The 21046-nt window shown below is 32.2% G+C and overlaps 3 protein-coding genes and 1 long non-coding RNA gene across 5 annotated transcripts; 1 reads left to right on the forward strand and 3 right to left on the reverse strand.

The window, feature by feature from the left end:
- Positions 1-469: 469 nt before the first annotated feature.
- LOC110620640 (bZIP transcription factor TGA10) lies at positions 470-7335 on the forward strand. 2 transcript variants are annotated; one of them, XM_021764447.2, is made up of 11 exons: positions 470-923; positions 1085-1185; positions 1715-1791; positions 1900-2013; positions 2190-2261; positions 2374-2433; positions 2550-2627; positions 2877-2955; positions 3037-3308; positions 4502-4741; positions 6982-7335. In XM_021764447.2, the coding sequence occupies exons 1-11, from the start codon at positions 637-639 to the stop codon at positions 7129-7131; spliced, it is 1530 nt and encodes a 509-aa protein (XP_021620139.1). In that variant the 5' UTR covers positions 470-636; the 3' UTR covers positions 7132-7335. The 2 variants fall into 2 exon arrangements, with proteins under 2 accessions (XP_021620139.1, XP_021620140.1); XM_021764448.2 differs by having other exon boundaries at positions 472-923; positions 1088-1185.
- Positions 7336-11151: 3816 nt separating this feature from the next.
- On the reverse strand, positions 11152-12877 carry LOC122724404. The gene is made up of 4 exons (XM_043959324.1): positions 12686-12877; positions 12284-12598; positions 12104-12203; positions 11152-12033 (listed from the first exon to the last, which is right to left on the reverse strand). The coding sequence occupies exons 1-4, from the start codon at positions 12844-12846 to the stop codon at positions 11389-11391; spliced, it is 1221 nt and encodes a 406-aa protein (XP_043815259.1). The 5' UTR covers positions 12847-12877; the 3' UTR covers positions 11152-11388.
- Positions 12878-12902: 25 nt separating this feature from the next.
- Positions 12903-14978, reverse strand: LOC122724385. Its single transcript, XM_043959122.1, has 3 exons — positions 13664-14978; positions 13024-13274; positions 12903-12920 (listed from the first exon to the last, which is right to left on the reverse strand). The coding sequence occupies exons 1-3, from the start codon at positions 14976-14978 to the stop codon at positions 12903-12905; spliced, it is 1584 nt and encodes a 527-aa protein (XP_043815057.1).
- Positions 14979-16991: 2013 nt separating this feature from the next.
- LOC122724456 lies at positions 16992-17420 on the reverse strand. Its single transcript, XR_006351831.1, has 2 exons — positions 17336-17420; positions 16992-17192 (listed from the first exon to the last, which is right to left on the reverse strand). It is a non-coding gene; the product is annotated as an uncharacterized LOC122724456 (long non-coding RNA).
- Positions 17421-21046: the final 3626 nt, after the last annotated feature.

Raw genomic sequence — 21046 nt, forward strand, 5'->3', positions numbered from 1 at the left:
TTTCAGTTCACATACTGAAAATAAGAAAATTACGAGAAAACCCATTGAGGTTATTAGCTAGATTCTAGATCACCATTGACTAATGAAAAGGACAAAAAAGAAAATAAAAGTAAAATTCAAAAGCAATTGCAGGTTTTAAGAGGAGATGAATAAAAATTCATCTGTACAATGGAAGGAAAAATGGAAAACAGCCGCCTCAGTGTCTACGTGTAAGTTTGCATGGAAATGTCAAACAGTGAACTTCTAAAACAGCTGAGGGCATTGTGGTCATTTCATTCTCAAAGAAATTCAGACAAAAAACCAAAAGCGGTTTTGAAGAGCGGTTTTCTCTAGGTCTTGCTGGTATTTCTCTTACTCAAGAGAAAAGAGAGAAAAAAGAGAAAAAAGTTGAACAAGATATGCTAAGACCGCTTTATCTGAATAATTTTGGGCGCTCTCAAAGTCAGTATATTTTTAAAGATTAGAGAGAGAGAGAGAATTAAATACAAAAAAGTTTGTCTTTTTATTTCTATGCATTCAATTCTTTCCTTCCTTTTTTTCTCCATCATTCTTTGTTTCTTCTCTCTCTCTCCTCCTCTCTGTATGCAAGCTACAGATGATCTTTAAAGGAGTAATAACAAGGCGGTTACGCCATTAATGGGGTTTTCAAGAGTTCTTGGAGGAGGAGTTTTTGAAGAAGAAGAAGAAGAAGAAGAGCAATTGGAAGCAAAGCTTTTACAGAGCTCTTTCATGGCTACTAATAAAGTCATCAATTACTCAACTCAGATAGAACAGCACCAGCAAAATCATCATCAACATCAACAACAGCAGCAACAGCAACAACAGCATCATCATCATCAGATACAAGAGCATCACCACCATCATCAGATTCCTTATGGAATGATGCAATCGTCGTCATCATCCTCAGTCCCAGGAAGCTTCATGTATTTCTCTACTTCATCAAAACCCATTTAGATTCTCTTCTTATATTGATCTTTTTCTTCTGTTGTAGCATCATCATCACTTTCAAGTCCAATTAATGCAAGGTTTATAATACTGCAAATATTTTCTTTTATTATTATTATTTATGTACTTTTGGTGTCAGCAGAAGCAAAGATGCAGGAGCTTATGACTTGGGAGAATTCGATCAAGCTCTTTTTCTTTATCTCGATGGACAAGACCCTTCTACTGTTCAAGACCAAAGACGTGAGCGCTCTCTCTCTCTCTCTCCCTCACCTTCAAGATTTCATTTTTCGTTTCCTTTCGTTTTCTTTTTGCTTTTGTGTTACAGTTGCGGAGATTCTCTTAGTAAAGGGCTGTTTGGGTCACAGAGAAAGCGTGTTCGACAGATTAAATCTGCCAGTACTTTCTCTTTGACCAGATCCTTGTACCTGCAAGAAAGATAAAGAAAAATTTTCCTTTTCTTTTACTTCTTTTTTATTTAACAAGAATTTCAGACTCACAAACAAATTGAAATATTTAATTCCTCGCTAATTTCTACATGTACTGCAAAGAGTACGAATAGGGTAAGGGTTTCCTTCGCCTTTTTCACTTGGCTTCCTGCTTTTTCTGTTTTAATGGCAAAGAGCTAAATCGCATGAGGCATGACGAGTTCCTGTACTTCTAGTCATGGCTCACACCTCTCTTGCTTTGTCTTCTCATCCTTCAATGACTCTCTTTCACACACTTTGAAATTTACCTATAAAGAGAACTAACATTTGTGAGACTTTTGCAGAGACTTCTGGGATGAGGCCTCCAACTCTGAACATCTTCCCTTCTCAGCCTATGCATGTTGAACCATCATCAGCAAAGGTATAATCTAACAAAATCGTTAATAGCTTAATCATTTGCTTGTTTTCTTTTGGCTGATACCTAATCATAATAATAATAATCTCTAATGGGTTTGTTTGGATTTGGTAGGCTAATACTCCAGTAACTAGTGGTTCAAAGAGACCATCAAATCAGCCGTCCATGGAGTTGGCCAATGCAAGAAATGATGCTGCATCTGGGCCTGAACCAGCCAAAGCTATCAAGGTAGCTAGATTAGGAAGATTTTCATTATAGTCTTTAAAAAATATTGTAAAAAGACTTACAAATATTTAAATGGTGAACCACCCAAGTCTCCCTCTCTATATATTATAACTTATTGAAAACTGAGATTTTCTTGTTTGCAATTTGTATTATAAAATGTTGGATTCTTGTCATGGCAGCGGGAAGGGAACCGTAAAGGTCCGACAACTTCTAGTTCAGAGCAGGAAGGACCCAAGACTCCAGACCCTAAGGTGATTACTTTTTATCTTGGTCCACTTTTTACAGTATTATATATATATATATAATTGTTTTTGTGCTTTTGCACCAAATTTGAACTTTTTGCATTGATAATTTTCTGTGCAGACATTGAGAAGACTTGCTCAGAATAGAGAAGCAGCAAGGAAAAGCAGGCTAAGAAAAAAGGTCGGTGTATCCACTGAATAATAATATATGTATATTATTCCTGTAATTATTAAAAATGGCGTCTTCAACCCATAAAATCACGAGTTCTGCTTCTATTTCTTATTTCATGATTACAGGCTTACGTTCAGCAACTAGAGTCGAGTAGAATTAGACTAACCCAACTTGAACAAGAGCTACAAAGAGCCAGAGGTCAAGTAAGTTTGTCTTAGCCAGGTCAAATACACCACGACAAATTGAACCTTGTGACAAAGTTTTAGTGGAAAATAAAATAAAATAAAATTTCGATAGCCACTAAAATTTTTAATCGTTGCAGTTTTTGTGAAGATTTAATGGCGAATTTACATATTTAGTGTGACTTTTATCTCCATTATAACTCTAATTTCTTGTAGTATATAGCTACTAATCTTCTGAAGATCTGAAACCCTTATCTGCTTAACTATTAGGGTATATTCTTTGGTGGAGGAGGAGGTCTTCTTGGTGGAGATCAAGGCCTTCCTGCAGGTATCAGCACTATTAGCTCAGGTAAAATATTCTATCTCTTTAATTTTCTTTCAAGTTTTTACATTTCTCAGGGAGTAAAACGTTCGTTCTTGAGCATTGTAGATGCTGCGGTGTTCGACGTGGAGTATACAAGATGGCTAGAGGAGCACCATCGTCTCACATGTGAGCTTCGAGCGGCGGTGCAGGAACATCTACCTGAAAACGAACTCAGGCTCTTTGTGGACAACTGCTTAGCTCAGTATGATGAGGTGATGAGCCTCAAAGCCATGGTTGCCAAATCCGACGTCTTCCATCTTGTTTCTGGTATGTGGAAGACTCCTGCCGAGCGTTGCTTCATTTGGATTGGAGATTTCCGGCCTTCAGATCTCATCAAGGTTACTCAAACCCCATCCTTTTTTTTTTATATATAAATTTGAATGAGATATTCTCCAAATTCTTAGCAAATTACAAGCAGAATATGACATTGATAACGTGATCAGTGACAAGAAAATGACATGCATTGATTAACGGAAAATTAGGTCAAGATTTTACTAGACAGGCTTTACGTAACTCATGATTTCATGTAATTACAATATAAATCCAATTTTTTTGAGATTTATATTTAATAATCAAAGGAAAAATTTATATTACCAGATTTAATAATTCAATAATCCCATCTCTACCCTAGAAGAAATTCTTATATGGTGAAGCTGCTATATAGATTTATGATATCGGTTGATCGAGGATGACCTACTACCTTCAACAATTATAATAAAATGAAAATTTTTTTTTATTTAGTCTTTTAATACGAAAATTCATTAGATAAACTTTTGAATAATATATTAAAATGTGTTTATAAATAGAATTTTTCTTTATAGATAGGATCTTTCATGATTTTATTTTATAAATAATTTTTATCTAAATTAAATTTATATGTATTTGATTGTATAAATATATAGAATTTTACGTAAATTTTATTATTATTTTACACTACAATTTTATATAGATTCAATTTAGATAATTCTTTTGTTTTATTTTATATAAAATTTATAAATTAGTGGAGTGTACAGACCAAAATGGAAAATTTACTAGTGAAGCACATATGCATATACAAGACGTTATCATTGCATGGTGCAAGTTGTTGGTAGCGTTGGAAATGAGAATAGATGGGCAGCTAAAAAACAAACAAGAAGATCAAAATCAAAGAATGACGAAAGGTACCGTGATGGTTTCTACTAAAGGGTAGAGTTAGGTGCCAATCCCATAAAGCTATTGTCTGGTAATAAAACTTAACGATTACACTGCCATAGAAAAAAAGGAAGGCAAGAATTGCGTACGGTTTTTCTAATCCCTGTCTGTCTGATCTCCTCTCCTTGTCTTGTTGATAGTTACGATGTTTTTGTTTTTATTTTCTTCTCTCCTTTTGGTCTCTAGTAAATAATTTACTACGGATTGATATTCCATCTTTTTTATTGATCTCTACGCCAGAAGAATTATGACATGTGAATAAAGATATTTTAGTGAATTAATAGTTATTTTTTTAATTGTCTCATATAAATAAAAATTTTAATATTAATTATTTTTTCAGATTATTTTGAACCAAGTAGAGCCATTAACAGAGCAGCAAATATTAGGGATATGTGGGTTGCAGCAATCCACACAGGAGGCTGAAGAAGCTCTCTCACAAGGACTTGAAGCTTTGAATCAATCTCTGTCAGATACTATAGCTTCTGATTCATTGAGCTGCCCTCCTAATATGGGTAACTATATGGGACAAATGGCTGTGGCCATGAACAAGCTATCTACACTTGAAGGTTTTGTTAGACAGGTATATATATCTCTCTCTCACTTCCTTAATCAATTTTTGGCACGGAAAATTATTGAGTAATATTAATAAATTAATGAAAATTGAATAAATAAATAAATAAATTTTATAATTAAATTATTAAATTTCAAAGAAAAAAATATAATTAATTAAGGATGCACATAATTTTTTTTTTTTTGATACCATTTTACTGAATGGTCCATTCCAACAAGAATCTGTTGCTATTTTGGGTTGGGAAAATCTGCCCCAAACACATGAAACTGCCCCATGTTTCACCCTTTTGTAGTGGTTGTTTATGGGATAGGTACAAGTCGAATATTTTTTAGTACTTAATTCGATTAAATTTTAATAAAATAGATTTAGATAATTACAGTTAGGTTTGAAATAAATTCAAATTTAAAAATAATATTCATAAGAAATTTATATTTTATTTATAGGTATTTATTATCCGAATTTGTTTATATAAATAATTAATTTAATATAAAAATATATATTTTATAATAATATTTATAAAAAAATTTATATGTTTTTATTTAAAATTTAAAATTTAAATTTTTTTAAAATATTAAATTTTTAAATGAAAATTATTAATAAAAAAATTTATATAAATTATTAATTAAAATATATGAGAGTAATGAATTTTATTCAGAGAATTACTTAAGATAATTTTTATCTATCTATATGTATTTATAATACAAATATATAAAATTTTAAGCCGACATTCACTATCGTTTTACATTATCAATACATACAGCTAGGTCTACAAAAATTTTTTTTCCATAAAACCTAATGGCAAATGTGTACGACATGGCATCAGACAGAAGGTTGTATCCCCACAAATAAAACATTAAATCAACAAGTCCCTAATAATAATAAGCCCATGTTTTGATGATGTAATGGTCGTAACCGTCTGACTTGAAGAGGACAAATGCAGTTTATTCTCCACTGAGTTTTGATTTACCTTGGGAAAAAAATCCAAATCCTTTCTCATATGATAAATTTTAGAATGATAATTTTATTTTAATTACAAATGATAATAGAATTTATGTGAATTTTTAAATAAAATTTATGTGAATTTTATTAAATAAAATTTATTTATTATACATAACAATTGATTCATGAAAATATCTAAGTTGAAAAAGCAATTTTTAAATGGTCTAATTAGATATCATTTAGGTTTTTTTTTTTTTTTTTTTTTTTTTTTTTTAATTTTCAATAACAAATTCACAAAAATATTTGCTAAATTCAGCTAATCAACCCTTTTCCCTTATAAATATTAGAATTTAAATGCATTGATATTTACTCAATGTCAATGTTCTTTTTAAAAATTGCTTTATCTAAAATTCTTTCTCTTTAAGAAATATTTTTTTTTTCAAAATTGTACCCTTATTTCCACTAATTTTTTTTATAATTTATTAAAATCTATATTAGTATTTTTCTTTCTTTTTCAACATTATTTTAATTGAAATAGTTAATTAGGTGAAATAAAAAAAAATAACAATTAAGGGGAGTAGAGCACTCACAGATTTAGTCTGATGGTAAGTGCATCTGACTAAATCTGATAGATTTTAGATTCTATTCCTTTAATCTTCAATTTCCATTAAAAAATAAAATTAAGGGGAGTAGAATTTTGATAAAGAAATCTATGAAATCATGGTGTGGAAATTTTGAAATAGTTGTTGATTAGTTATATAACTCATTATTAATCATTTATTAATAATTAAAATTTATTAATTGTATGTAAAATATTTGCATGAAATAATTTATCTTGAATTTTGTTGTGCTTTGAATTTATTTTTTCAATTAATTTGGTCTAAATTAATGCATGAACATCATTAAAATCTATGGAATTTTTAACATAATCAGCTGTGGAAACTTAGAATCAAAGAATAGGATTGATTGAAATTGACCCATTACCATAAATTCCAAATTAATTATTTTATTTTGTAGTTTTTTCCCTATCAATTATCAAAATTAAGAATATACCCACAAACTATTTTACTTAGAACAAAACAACCCAATTTTCTTCTATTTCATCCCATTTGACATTAAATTAATATCATAAAGTCATGGTAGATACCCATTTTAGTCTTAAAAATTGAATAATTCAACCTAATTATTCTTAATATTGCTCTCAAAGTCAATTAAATTAAGTGTAAGCAATATTTTATGTTTTTAAAATATTATAAATATAGATTTTTTTTTTTCTGTTAATAAAAGTTGATGGAATTTTATACTCACAGGCAGATAATCTTAGACATCAAACCCTTCATCGACTGCATCAGCTGTTGACAGCTCGGCAAGCAGCAAGGTGTTTTTTGTCAATCGCCGAGTACTTCCATCGTCTCCGAGCTCTGAGCACTCTGTGGTTAGCTCGTCCCCGGCAAGAGTGATAAACCCTAGAAAGAAACAATAGCAACTACTTTTATATCTTAAATTTAGTATATCTATATATCTCTATCTCTTCTCTCTCTCAATCATTATTAAAAATATAGATATTTTCTTTTGATGATGTTTCTTTTGCTTACTTTCTACAGAGATTATGTATAGATCATAGACAAAAGGGTAGGTTAAATTTAAAGAAGTAGAACTTTCTTCCTCTCTTTTCCTCTTAACATGATTTGTAACAACAGGATAGAAGGAGGTGGAGGAGGTGGTGGAGGAGGAGGGGGTGGTGGTGGAGGTTTGGGAGAGTGAAGACAAAAGGGTTTATGTGGAGATGGAGAAGAGAGAAGAAGGCTGTTAGGTGTGGCAGTGTAGCTCTCTCCATGCATTGATTCTAATTAGGTCATTGGCTTCCGAGAGAAAACTGACAATTTTCTAAGCTTTTCAGTTTCCAGTTTTTGGCATTTTCCATTTGAGATTTTGGGGTTTTAGAGGTCATTAGTCATAATTATACTTCATAATATATTTATTTGTTTTAAAATAAATTATTTTCTTATTTTATCTGTTTAATTATTTTTCCAATTAAAAGATATTATATAATTTTAATTGTATTAAAAAATTTTAAAAAATAAATAAGTATTTTCTTTAATTATTTTAAACATAAAAGTAAAGTAATTAAATTATATTGACATAAATCAATTATAAAATGATAATTAAATAAACATTAATGGGATTCTCATAAAACTTAATTTTCATTTATATTTTAAGGATAATTACTATTTTTTAGAATTATATTATTTTTATTTATCAATTTATAATTAATTTAGTATTTCAATAGGAAATTACTTAATAGAAATGAAATTGGAAAAGGTTGAATCTGTCTAATTTACAACAGAGCTACAATGATATAAAAATTAAATTTGTTTGGTAAATTTGATAATAAATTAGAAAAAGAATAAAAATGAAATTTAAAAAACAAAAATTTTCGTTGAACTTAAATACAGATTCAATCCCATTTTGAATGGTTTTTAAATTTATAAATTGATGTTGTAAAGTTCCAGAATTGTTAATTAATAGCATGTTTAAACTGAATTTTATTATAAATTAAAGTCTTAATTCACATACTAGGCAATTATCATTAGGGTATTGCACAAGATTGCTTCACCAATCATAAAACTTAATTTGAAATAATTTACTAAGCTCAAATATTAAAATTAATAAATTTTTTTTATAGTAATATTAATTTTACTTCCAATAAAAATTAATATATAATACCAGTATTGGTATATAAGAAAATATAATAACAATAAAATTTGTATTAATTAATATAAACAATAATATTTATTATTATAAATAAATTTTAACGGTGTAATTGTAATTTTATTGAAAAAAATTGTATTCACAATTTTATAGCAGCAATAAGTAATTTATATATTATTATTATTATTATTAGAATTTCTGCTTATAATTTTTTTCTAAATTGTTATTTTTTAAATCTAAAAACATTACGCTGAAATTAAGTTTCAAAATCAGAAATCTCATGAGACAGAAGAGAACTACAAAATTTTTTGGAGAAACATATCAAACTTAAAGATAAACATAACATATAACTACCTGTGACATAAGATGGACAACTATAGTAGCTTGATTTAGAACCTATAATAAAGTCCAGTCAGACTCACAATCATTAATAATCTTATTGAATTAAGGTATTTTCGAAGGTATGGACGGTAGCTGAAGTGTTTCGATAAATCTCCCAATAAATACTTGAGTCCCTGTGAGTAAAGTTGGTACTGAGGTGGATAGGTAGATCCTGAGATCCAAGCACCTTTTGTTCCTCCTTCAGGCTTTCCCACATCTTCTCCTTCGAAACTCATGCCCAAAATTTTATCTCTCATCTGATCATTACCCACTGACTCTTTGACATTTGCAGACATTCTACTCAGATCTATTCTTTTTTTTGTTTACATCAAAAGACCTTCTAGGATCCCTTGACGCTTTTCTCTTGTTATTTTTACTTGTCCGTGGTCTTGATGGAGCGGCAGGGAAAAGGGTATTCATACCCTCATTTTCAGGTAGGATACCGATGAACCAAACTGGAAAACAACATTAAATACATAAACATTAGTATCTTATGGTTCATGTGGGTACACATGAGCCCACATCATACATATCAACCCACATCATACATATCATATCATCAATGCACATGCATATAGTCATGACATTTCACATCATCATACATGCATCAAGACAAAACTCTACATCCTATTCCTAGTGGACATAACTTTTCCTAATTGTGTTTGCCCTTTATAATATTTAGTAGCTCAACACTCTATGTCCGACTATATAAACCTAAGACTTTGATACTACTCTATAACGTTCCAAAAATAAGACCGTTACCGGCGCTAGAGTTCAGATCGACTTAAAGTCACCGGAGCCCATAACAAGCCTATATACATCATTTTATACCTGATATAATGATATAATCCCATATATGATTACACAAGCATATAAAATATTTTCATTTCATGAATCGAAACTCGACATGTGCATGTATCACAACTGAAAAACATAAAACTCATACTAGAGTCCTCATCAAATGCTCTAGTATGATCAATATTACATGTCTCAAGTTTGGTTCAAACATAACTTATATTTTAAAATTTTTACATAAAAAGATCATAAACAAAGGATTATAAAAGGAAACTCGGACAAAACACAATTCTCATCCACAATATGAAATTACATGTCCACAGCTATACTATTATAACAGAACTATACCAAACAACTTTGCTGACCTCTATAAATCTGGGGTTAGGGGAAAAAAATAAGTTATAAGAGTTTAGTGAGCAGAAACATAAACAAAAGTAGTTTAATAAAACATATAATGGTATGAATGTGTCACAATACAAATAATTTACATTAAGATGGACTTATTACCAGTAACCCTCTATAATTTCAAAAGTCTCCAACCCACAATGGGTGCTGCTCAGGACTTCCTCTTAAACATAATATAACATATCCATAGTACCAGGGGCGTAGAATGGGCAACCTTGATTTTTCCCTTACATAGTATTAAGGGCGTAGAATGGGCAAGTCCTGGTCTTTCCATGTCCATCATAGCATATCATAGCATGGTCGAGGGCTAGTGGGTCATCCAACATCCATCCACAACAACAATTAATTATGCAATACATCATATTCGTGAATTCTAATGCAAAACAACCTAATCATCACTACAGAAAAATAGGGTATCAGTGACGGATTTTTCCGTCGCTGAAAGCAAAAAATCCGTCGCTGAAACTTTCAGCGACGGATTTGCGACGGACTCAAGTCCGTCGCTTAAAGTCATGTCGCTAATTTTTTCCGACAGATTACAATTCCGTCGGAAATAGTAGCGACGGATTTCCGACGGATTTAAACTCCGTCGGAAAAATTTACGACGGTTTTCCGATAGAAAATTCAGTCGGAAAAATTTAGCGACGAAAAACGTTTGTCGCTAAATCCGTCGGAAATTCCAATTCATCCGATGAACATTCTGTCGCTAATCCGTCGGAAATAATTAGCGACGGAAATTTTCCGTCGGAAATATTAACACATTTTAAAAAAATTTTCTCACAAATCCATCGCTAATCCGTCGCTAATATGTTAAAATTCAATCACAAAAAATAATTCCCTGTTTTTATTTAGATATTCCCTGTATAATCAAATAATTTATAAGTAAGAATCATATTAAATATAAATCAAATATCATTCATAATAATTATAAGTAATGTTCATAATACTTAACAATCGTCATAAAATTTAAAATAAATCAATAATACTTAACAATGTTCATAAAACTAAAAACTAATCTATGAATTTGTTGAATCATCTGATAGAGAAGTACAATCTGCAGTTGGATTATCTGTTTCATTCATAGAGAGCTGCTGGCTATGTCCTCTATCTCTAGATGATACTGCTCTTCGAGGCATCTGAAAAAATAATTGTCCATTAGTTTTAATTAACAATAAAGACAAACAATAGAAAAAATAATAATCAAATATTAAGTCTATGAATATATATAAAAATATGATATACTTTACAATGTATCATTCAGAATCATCTTCTAAGTTGACATCATCATCACTATCAATACCATCAACTTCTAAATCGTCATCTGACTCTTCAGTGTCTTCTTCCTCTTCCTCATCCTCTCCCTCTTCCTCTTCCTCTACATCCTCATCTTCATCTTCCACCACTTCAAGTGGTTGTTGCACTTGTTACAATTCATTAACATCCACCTCAACCATACTACTTGAATCAAGTAACATTGTGGGATCATCAAGTTCGGTTGTTGGTACAATTTCTTGAGGTCTTGAGACATCATCCTCTTGATAAGCAACATCATTGGAGTTTTGCTCATTTGAATTGTTGTTAACCATGGAAGGTCCAATATTGTAAGTGCTCCTAGCTTTGGTTTTGAAAACCGCACACCAGTCAACTCTGACTTTATTGATTTTAGGATATTTAATATAACAAACTTGATGAGCTTGTTGAGCTAAAATAAATGGATCAGATGATGCTAGCCTTAATTTGACATTGATTTCCACAAGACCATGTTGAGGATGGACCCTTACCCCTCTATTAGTGTCAAACCATTCACACTTGAAAAGGATTATCTTGTTTTTCTCTCCAAAGTACTCTAATTCTAATACCTCATTCAGCAAGCCATAGTAATCACTTTCATATTCATTATAATAACTTCCTTTGACCCATACACCACTATTTAATGTTTTTCGCTCTCTGCCATAATCATGTCGATGAAATTTAAATCCATTCACAAAATATCCTTTATATGATTGTACTTTTCGGCTGGGCCCTTGAGCTATTTGATAAATGCAGTTATCAACTTCGTTCCTTCCCACCTAATGTTGAAATATTAAGTTAGAAGTCAATAATAATGCAAATGCTCAAATCATCAATTGCAATACTTACATAGTCTTTTAACCAATTAGCCAGTTCTCGCTCTCGCATTTGCTCAATTTGTTGATCGCTGATATTTGGTATTGTTTCTCGAAAATGAGAATAAAAAATCCTACACAAACAAATTAATTTTTTTGTATCATATTTTATTTTATATGAGTAAAATGTTAATACTTAATTTAAATCACTTACTCAATAAACGGATCAATTTCAGGACAATTCAATAACACATATAAATGTGCTGCACAGTACTCTTCATTTGACAACATTCTGCCATGTTCCAACTGCCCAAAAGGTCGACCTGCATGAGTGAAAATCGAAAGGCGTCCCATAGGTTCTACATGTCCACCATCATCATTTCTTGGAACTCTATTTAGCCTTGTCGAGATAGATGGCTCAAAGTAGTGTGAGCAAAAAGATGAAATTTCCTCAATAAGATATGCCTCAACAATTGAACCCTCAACAGAAGCTTTATTTTTGACTTTTTTCTTCAAGTCAAAGAGGTATCTAGTAAAAGAATAATTAGACTGTTAGTTGATTTATTTGACATTTATTTACAATACACCATATGTAAAGATTTAGTGTTGTATTTACCGTTCAAAGGGATACATCCAACGATATTGCACAGGTCCACCTACTTTTGCCTCGTATGCCAAGTGAATAGGTAAATGCTCCATTGAGTCAAAGAAACCAGGTGGGAATATCTTCTCCAACTTGCAAATGCTCTCAACAATATTTTTCTCTAAGATATTCATATTTTCTTCTGTGAGTGTGGTTGCAGTTATGTCTCTAAAAAAATGACTCAACTCAGTCAAAGCATTCCAAACCGCTTCAGGCAATATGTCACGAAATGCAATTGGTATCAGTCTTTGCATCAATATGTGGCAATCATGACTTTTTAATCCATAAAATTTACAATCATTCACACTAACAGACTGAGCAATGTTCGAAGCATAGCCGTCAGGTAACCTCAAATCCTTAAGCCACTGACAAATTGACCGTTTCTGTTCTTTATTCAAAGAATAAGTGGCTTTAGGTTTGTATACTTTACCATTATTATACAACAATTCTAACTCAGGACGATTGCAATAGACTTTTAAATCTTGTCGTGCCTTGATATTGTCCTTTGATTTTCCATTCACATCCATAACTGTGTAGAATATATTATCAAACACATTCTTTTCTATATGCATAACATCCAAATTATGTCGAAGTAAATTTGATTGCCAATATGGAAGCTCCCAAAATATACTCTTTTTTACCCAGTTATGCTGTACTCCAAACCCCGGTATAGTTTGCTTGCCAGTAGTTGTTCCAAACACAACATCACTCAACAAATTAACTCGATGTTGTATAATATCACCTGTCATACGAGGAGGAGGAGGAGTTTTTTCTATGAAACCTTTTTTAAATTTATCTTTCTGTCTTTGATATGGATGGTTAATAGGAAGGAATTGACGATGACAATAAAAAAAGATGGCTTCCCACCGTGCTGAAGTACAAAGGCCTTACTATTTTCCATACAATATGGACATGACATTCTACCATGTGTGCTCCATCCAGATAACATACCATATGCAGGAAAATCACTTATTGTCCATAACAGTGCTGCTTTCATTTGAAAGTTTTGGTTAGAATTAGCATCATGAGTCCAAACTCCTTCATGCCACAATATTTTCAACTCATCAATCAAAGGCCTCAAAAAAATATCCAAGCTTTTTCCAGGGCTTTTAGGACCTGGAATTACCATATTCAGAAACATGTAAGGTTTTTTCATTGCCATCCATGGAGGTAAATTGTAAACTACAACAATTACGGGCCAACAAGAATACGGCTTAGACCGTTGTCCAAAAGGGTTGAATCCATCAGTACATAATCCAAGCCGAACATTTCTTGGATCAGATGCAAACCAAGAGTGGGTGCGATCAAAATGTTTCCATGCCTCACTATCAACAGGATGCACCATACTACCATCTACATGTTGGTTAGAAGCATGCCAAACCATATGCTGAGCAGTTTTGGATGACATAAAAAGTCTTTGGAGTCTGGGAATTAAAGGCAGATATCGCAACACTTTAAATGGTCTCTTTTTCCGTCGCCCCACAAATGATTGTATTGGTTTATATCGAGGGTGACCACATATTGTACATGATGTTCTGTCGATGTTTTCTTGAAAGTACAACATACAATTGTTTACACAAACATCGATTTTTGTATAACCAAGGCCTAGAGTGGACATCATCTTCTTCGTATTATAAAAATTATCCGGTAAGAGGTTTCCTTCTGGTAGCATACTTTTTACTGTTCCCATAAACTTATCAAAACAACTATGACTGATGTGAAATTCTAACATTAAGTTCAGTAATTGAGATACAGCAGATAACTTGGTATGATTATTGCAGCCTTCCCATAACGGCACATCCGCATCATGTAACAATTCATAGAATTTTGAAACTTCTAAATTCTGTTCCATGGTTTGATTGTCCATTTCAGAATTACCAACTCCAAATGTACCACAATTTATATCCATTGCTTCTGTGACCATGCTTCTATAATCATTGACATTGTTGGTTGTAGCAAGATAATCAGTAGACTGTTCCTCAAGTTGTTCAGAATTTATTTCATGAGTGATAGATTCACCATGCGCAATCCACTTAGTGTACCCTCCAACAAATCCATTTTTGCAAAGATGATAAGTAACATATTGCCTATTTTGAAATTTTCTATTCTGACACTTAGAACATGGACAACGAATTTTATCTTGGCATATAAACTGTACTTGTGAATAGGCAAAATTTAGAAATGTCTCTACTCCAATCTCAAATTCAGAATTAAGGAAGCCATTTTGATCTAGTCGCTCATACATCCAACTACGATCTACCGACATGATAAATATATTCTGAAATATAAACAAATTCAACTCTAATTATATACTAATTTAACAAATAAAACACACTAATCAATTTAACAATACATATCAAAATAGAGCCGAACTATACATATCAAAAGTTATAAAAATGAGTTATAAAAAAACTGAATAATTTTTCATATAAATGTTTACAATAATTAAAAAAAATTACAAAATAAAGGTGTATCTGCTGCTGCACAATAATTAAAAAAATTACAAAAAAATTACAAAAGAAAGGTGCAGCAGCGCGCAGCAGGTGCTGCTGCACAGTAGCAGCAGGTGCTGCTGTGTGCAGCAGCACCAACTGCTGCACAGCATGCTGCACATCAGGTGCTGCTGTGCACAGCAGTAGCTCACCTTCAATTCCATTATTATTTTTTTTTAAAAAAAAAATTGAAAGAAATGAAGGCAATTAATTATCATATAAAATTTCCATGGAACCTTTATTGCCATATCATTGTTTCTTTTGAGTTCAGCTAGCTCAAATCTTGACCAATTTCAATAATTTTTTTAAAATATAATTAGTAAAACTAAAGATATATTTTGATTAATATAAATTTATAACTAAATAAATTATATTTTCATTATATCATAACATATTTAGAAAGCACAACTCAAAATTCTAATGATATAATAAAAAAGAAACTAAAACTCAAACTAGACACTCACCTGATAGGCAGTGGCGAGCGGCAGCGGGAGCGGCAGCTGGAGCGGCAGCGGGAGCGGCAACGGTTGTGGTGGCGAGAGGAGCGTCCAGTAGCGGCGACACTAGCGGGATTAGCAGCGACGGCAGCGGCGACGGTGATTGCGGCACGGACAAGGGTGGGGCGTAGGGGTGAGCATTCGGTCGGTTCGGTTCAAAACCGAACCGAACCGAATAAACCGAAAACCGAAATTTTAGTTTTTATAAAAACCGAACCGAACCGATTTTGGTCAGAAACCGAATCGAACCGAACCGGTCTGATTCGGTTCGATTCGGTTCGGTTTGATCAGTTTCGATTTTTAATATTTTTTTAATTTTTTACACTTTATTTTTAGTATTTTAAAATTTAATTAAAATATTTTAATTTTAATATAATTTAATTTCTCTATATTATTGAAAAAACATATTATTATCCCTAATCGGTTCGGTTCGGTTTTTTCGGTTTTTTTCTGATCAAAATCAAACCGAACCGAAATAACTAAAATTTCTGAAATTTAAAACCGAACCGAACCGAAATGTATAAAAAACCGAACTAAATTTTCAAATCGGTTCGATTCGGTCGGTTTTTTCGGTTTGAACCGGATTCTGCTCACCCCTAGTGGGGCGTCAAGGAGAGGAGAGGAGAGGAGAGGAGAGGAGAGAGGACGGCTGAAATTAAAGGGGGGATGAAAGAGATGGATTAGGTTTTTTTTTATATTTTTCATATTTTCTGACGGATTAGCGACAGAATAAATTCCGTCGCTAAAATTTTAAAAATCCGTCGCTAATCCGTCAGAAATATACACATTTAGTATTCGTCGCTGATCCGTCGCTAATTCCGTCGCTAAAATTTTCTTTTCCGACGGAAGTAATTTCCGTCGCTAAATCCGTCGCTGATAGCCTATTTTTTTGTGGTGCATATATACATGACATTCGTGATGTATGAATAGGAATGGCAACGGGTAGGGTACCCGCGAAATTGAGAGTACCCAAATCCGAACCCGAATATATATAAAATTCCCGAACCCGTTCCAAACCCGTTTAGTATTTTAATTTTAATACCCGTACCCATCCTAAATCCGTTTAACAATACCCGCACAATACCCGAACCCGACCGAATCCGATTTTTTTACTAATTATCCACCGTTTCTGCAAAGAAACAGTGGAGTGCAAATCAGCCACAAAGTAACCATAAACACGAAAGTACAAGAAGCTGTGGGTAAAAAATAACCATCACAATAATTTTCTTTCTTGCCAAACAGAAAATGAGAAATCAAATTACACAATAAACAAATTTAGCTCAAGACATCTAAAATCTTGAAACAAATTAAAAATATAGCTAAATTTACAACAGAAGCATAGAAACTAGAAGACGATAACCAGAAACGAAGATGGTAATTACAGGATCAAAGAGAATAAATTGATCTCGAAAACAGGTTAAGTGATTAAAGATACAAAAGAAAAGAAAATGTGAAAACGTGTGGTACCGCATGAACAAGAAGCAAAATTATCTGGGGAAAATGAGAGAAAGGTGAAATGAGCGGATCGAGAGATAGAGATAATATTAATATATATCGACCAAGAATAGCGTGATATTTATAAGAAAAGAGAGGTAAAAGAACCGGCATTAAGCTAGTAGAGAGTTGAGACGTACTCTTTCTCCGGCGAGGTGGTGAGAACTGAGAAATGGCTTTCTTCTCGCTTTCTCACTCTCACAGCTTCCTCTCCCTCTCTCTCTCCCTACGTCGACGTTTGGCGTGTGGCGCCTTTATGCTGTTAGTCCGCTATTGGACTAGAATTGAGAGAGAAGATTTATCATCGCTTAAGAGATAAACGAGACGCCGTCGGTGCTCACTGGACTGCCGGCAGTCGTCAGTGAAATGGGGGAGAAATGCGATTGGAAATTATGGGAAGGGAAGCAGAAGCGCCGACGGAGAGAGAGAGTTGTGTATGACCGAGTAAAATGAAAAAATAAATATTAGGGATTAGGGTTAGTGTTATTAGTATAGGTATCCGGGTTCGGGTAACGGGTATCCGATCACTTAAGTCCGAACCCTACCCGAATCCGAGACGGGTAAAAATTTTTAAATCCGAATCCGCCCAAATCCGTTTTGTAAGAACCCAAATCCGTCCTAATAGGGTTTGGACGGATCGGGTACCCGTAAAAATCCGCCCGCCTGCCATCCCTATGTATGAACATGCTTAAAACGTTTAATTTCTTTAAAATAATAGTTCAGTTTAGTTTAGTTTTACTCACCTCTGGCTGATACAAACCTAGCTCTGAAGCAATTATCTCACTGCAAGCCTCTACGGTCTCTCAAGTCCGATCTAACACATATGAACTTAAATGAGGGACCAAACATAACTTTTACAACACTTAAAACTACCCCCAAGAAACACCTAAAAATATATAAGAGAACATGTAGGAAAACGAGTTGGAAACGGCTAGGCAGGGGACTTTCAGTGGTAGGTTCAATGGCCTAAAGTCTCCTTACAGATCCCAAAGTCAAACTTTCGGAAGTAAGTTAGGCGGCCAAAAGGCAGCCTTCACAGGCTGGTTCAGCGGCTCAACTTGGCTTTAGCTGCCGAATCTGGGTTCTTCTGCAAGGCAGAACCTGATTCTGCCTCAGCTAACAACCACCAAAATGTTTCCAAACATTTATGCAGAAGCTTAAAAGCAACCATACACAACTCAACATATAAGAAGCACTTAAAGCTAACCCAAACTTCAAGATACATTCAAAAAACATGGATCAAGGCGCAACATTCAAACTTAAAATCTAAAATGTCTAAAAGATTTTGCATTCATAGCTAAACTCTTGAAACAACTCATGAATCTTTTAAAAACTCAAATGACAGAAGAGAGGCAAGGATAGTTTACCTTCTAGAGACTAATTTACAACTGCAGCAAGGATTTTGAGAGAGGAGAAAGAGGTTTGACTGCTTTTGACTTTAAAATCTTTACCCAAAACTTAAAACTTCAAAACCGAGAAAAAAATTGAGAATCCTTTGAAGAAAAAATGAAGGAACAAATTCAAAATCATCAAAGAGGATGCATAGACTTATCTGTGCCTGCAAATGGAGAAAGAGCCCTCTCCTTTTCGGCTGGAGCCCTTTTATAGATGGCCAGTGGAGTTATGTTTGGCGGCCAAACTTGAAGATTGATTTAGCTGAGTATTACACGACCCACCACAAAACTGTTTAAAACTACCTAAGACAGTTATATTTTAAAGAAAAAGAATGAAAATAAGTGAAAAACAAAAATTTAAAATAAATTTAGATTTTTTTTAAAAAAGAAAAAACTCAAAATTTCACATTTTATAGTTACATCTTAAATTTTTATTTTATTTTTTAACAATACACTTTTGTTGGGGAGAGTCCATTGCAAATTTACAATAACATGGTATATTTATTTCAAATTGCTATAATTTAAGGTATAATGGTTAAACAAAAAATATTTAAGTACAATTATTGAAACCGTTAAAGTTTTATATTTAGACTCAAATTTAAATCTTCCCTTTTTCAATTTTCAAGTATGGGAGAGCATAAATCGGTTTGAACTGAAAAATCGAACCGAATCGATCAATTTCGATTTAATGGTTTGGTTAATCGTAATATTCAGTTCGGTTGGGTTAGTATTTTCCAGCTTATTTGGTTTTCGGTTCGGTTCGGTTTAAACGTGTTAAATAACTGACAAATCGAATAATCGATTTTATATATACTTTTAGGGAAAATTATTTTGTAGTCCCTGAGGTTTAACGTAATTAACACTTCTGTCCCTCTATTTTGGCGATCCAACACTTAAGTCCCTCACTTTCTTTTCTGTCCAACTTCGTAGTCCTTCCGTCCAAAATAGCCGTTTAGAACACGTGAATTGACAAAATTAACCCTCTTCTTCTTCTTCTTCTTCTTCTTCTTCTTCTTCTTCTTCTTCTTCTTCTTCTTCTTCTTCTTCCCCTCTCTGCAACTTCTTCTTCTTCTTCTTCTTTCTTCTTCTTCTTCTTCTTTCTTCTTCTTTCTTCTTCTTCTTCTTCTTCTTCCCCTTTCTGCAACTTCTTCTTCTTCTTCTTCTTTCTTCTTCTTCTTCTTCTTTCTTCTTCTTTCTTCTTCTTCTTCTTCTTCCTACTCTTTCTGCAGCAGCTTCTTCTTCTTCTTCTTTCTTCTTTCTTCCTCTTCTTTCTTCTTTCTTCTTCTTCTTTCTTCTTTCTTCTTCTTCTTCTTCTTCCTACTCTTTCTGCAGCAGCTTCTTCTTCTTCTTCTTCTTCTTCTTCTTCTTCTTCTTCTTCTTCTTCTTCTTCTTCTTCTTCTTCTTCTTCTGCAACTGGAGAGAGAAAGCATGAAAGAGAAAAAAAAAAAAAAGGAATTTCACATTAAGAGAAGGGTATTTCTGGAAAAAATTATCACCTCTCACTTTTGACTCTTTGACCAAACGGTTTAAATGGACGGAAGGACTGCGAATTTGGACGGAAGAGAAAGTGAGGGACTTAAGTGTTGGGTCGCCAAAATAGAGGGACAGAAGTGTTAATTACGTTAAACCTCAGGGACTAAGAAGTAATTTTCCCATACTTTTATTACATGAAACACTGATTTTATACATATTTTTAAATTTTACATGGATTTATATGGATTTTTTAAGAATTATCTTTATGTATTTAGATAATATTTATCAGTAAATTTATATGAAATATTTATTGAATTATTCTACTGCAATTAGAAGTAGAAAATTTACAAATTTACAAATTTCGGTTTGAAATAATCGAGCCGAACTGATTTTTATCGATTCGATTCGGTTTGATTATATTTTTATAATTATTTTTTTATTTTTAATATTTTTACAATTTAATTTTCAATTTTTTCAATCACAATTCGGTTTTTGATTTTTTCAGCCTATTTTCAACGTAATTTTTTTTTTGTCTTCTTACCAATTTTTTAATACCTAAATTTTAAGAATTTCCTCAATAAAATCTAATAGAAGCTAGGTAATCCTTGTATATATATATATATATATATATTACATATTTTGGTTTTTCTAATATCAACGTATGCCATTGCCACTAATGAATAATAAAATTTAATTTATTTAGAGCAAAATTTGTAATGCAATTTATTTATAAATGGTTTGTTGATATATTTTTTTAAAAATATTTTCTTGCATGTTTTTAAATTAAAATTAAATAATAAAAAATAAATTATTTTGTTAAAAAAAATTTATAATAATATTTTTTAAATATAAATTATTTTTTGTAAATAACGGAGTCTAAAATAATTTTTAAAATTTATTAAATTAATTACTTTAACCTTGTTGGGGATAAATGAATGTAATAAAATTATATTATAATTTATTTAAATTCAGCAGCAAGCGTTA

Source organism: Manihot esculenta, chromosome 8 (genome assembly GCF_001659605.2).
Source record: "Manihot esculenta cultivar AM560-2 chromosome 8, M.esculenta_v8, whole genome shotgun sequence".
Taxonomy (NCBI): Eukaryota; Viridiplantae; Streptophyta; class Magnoliopsida; order Malpighiales; family Euphorbiaceae; genus Manihot; species Manihot esculenta.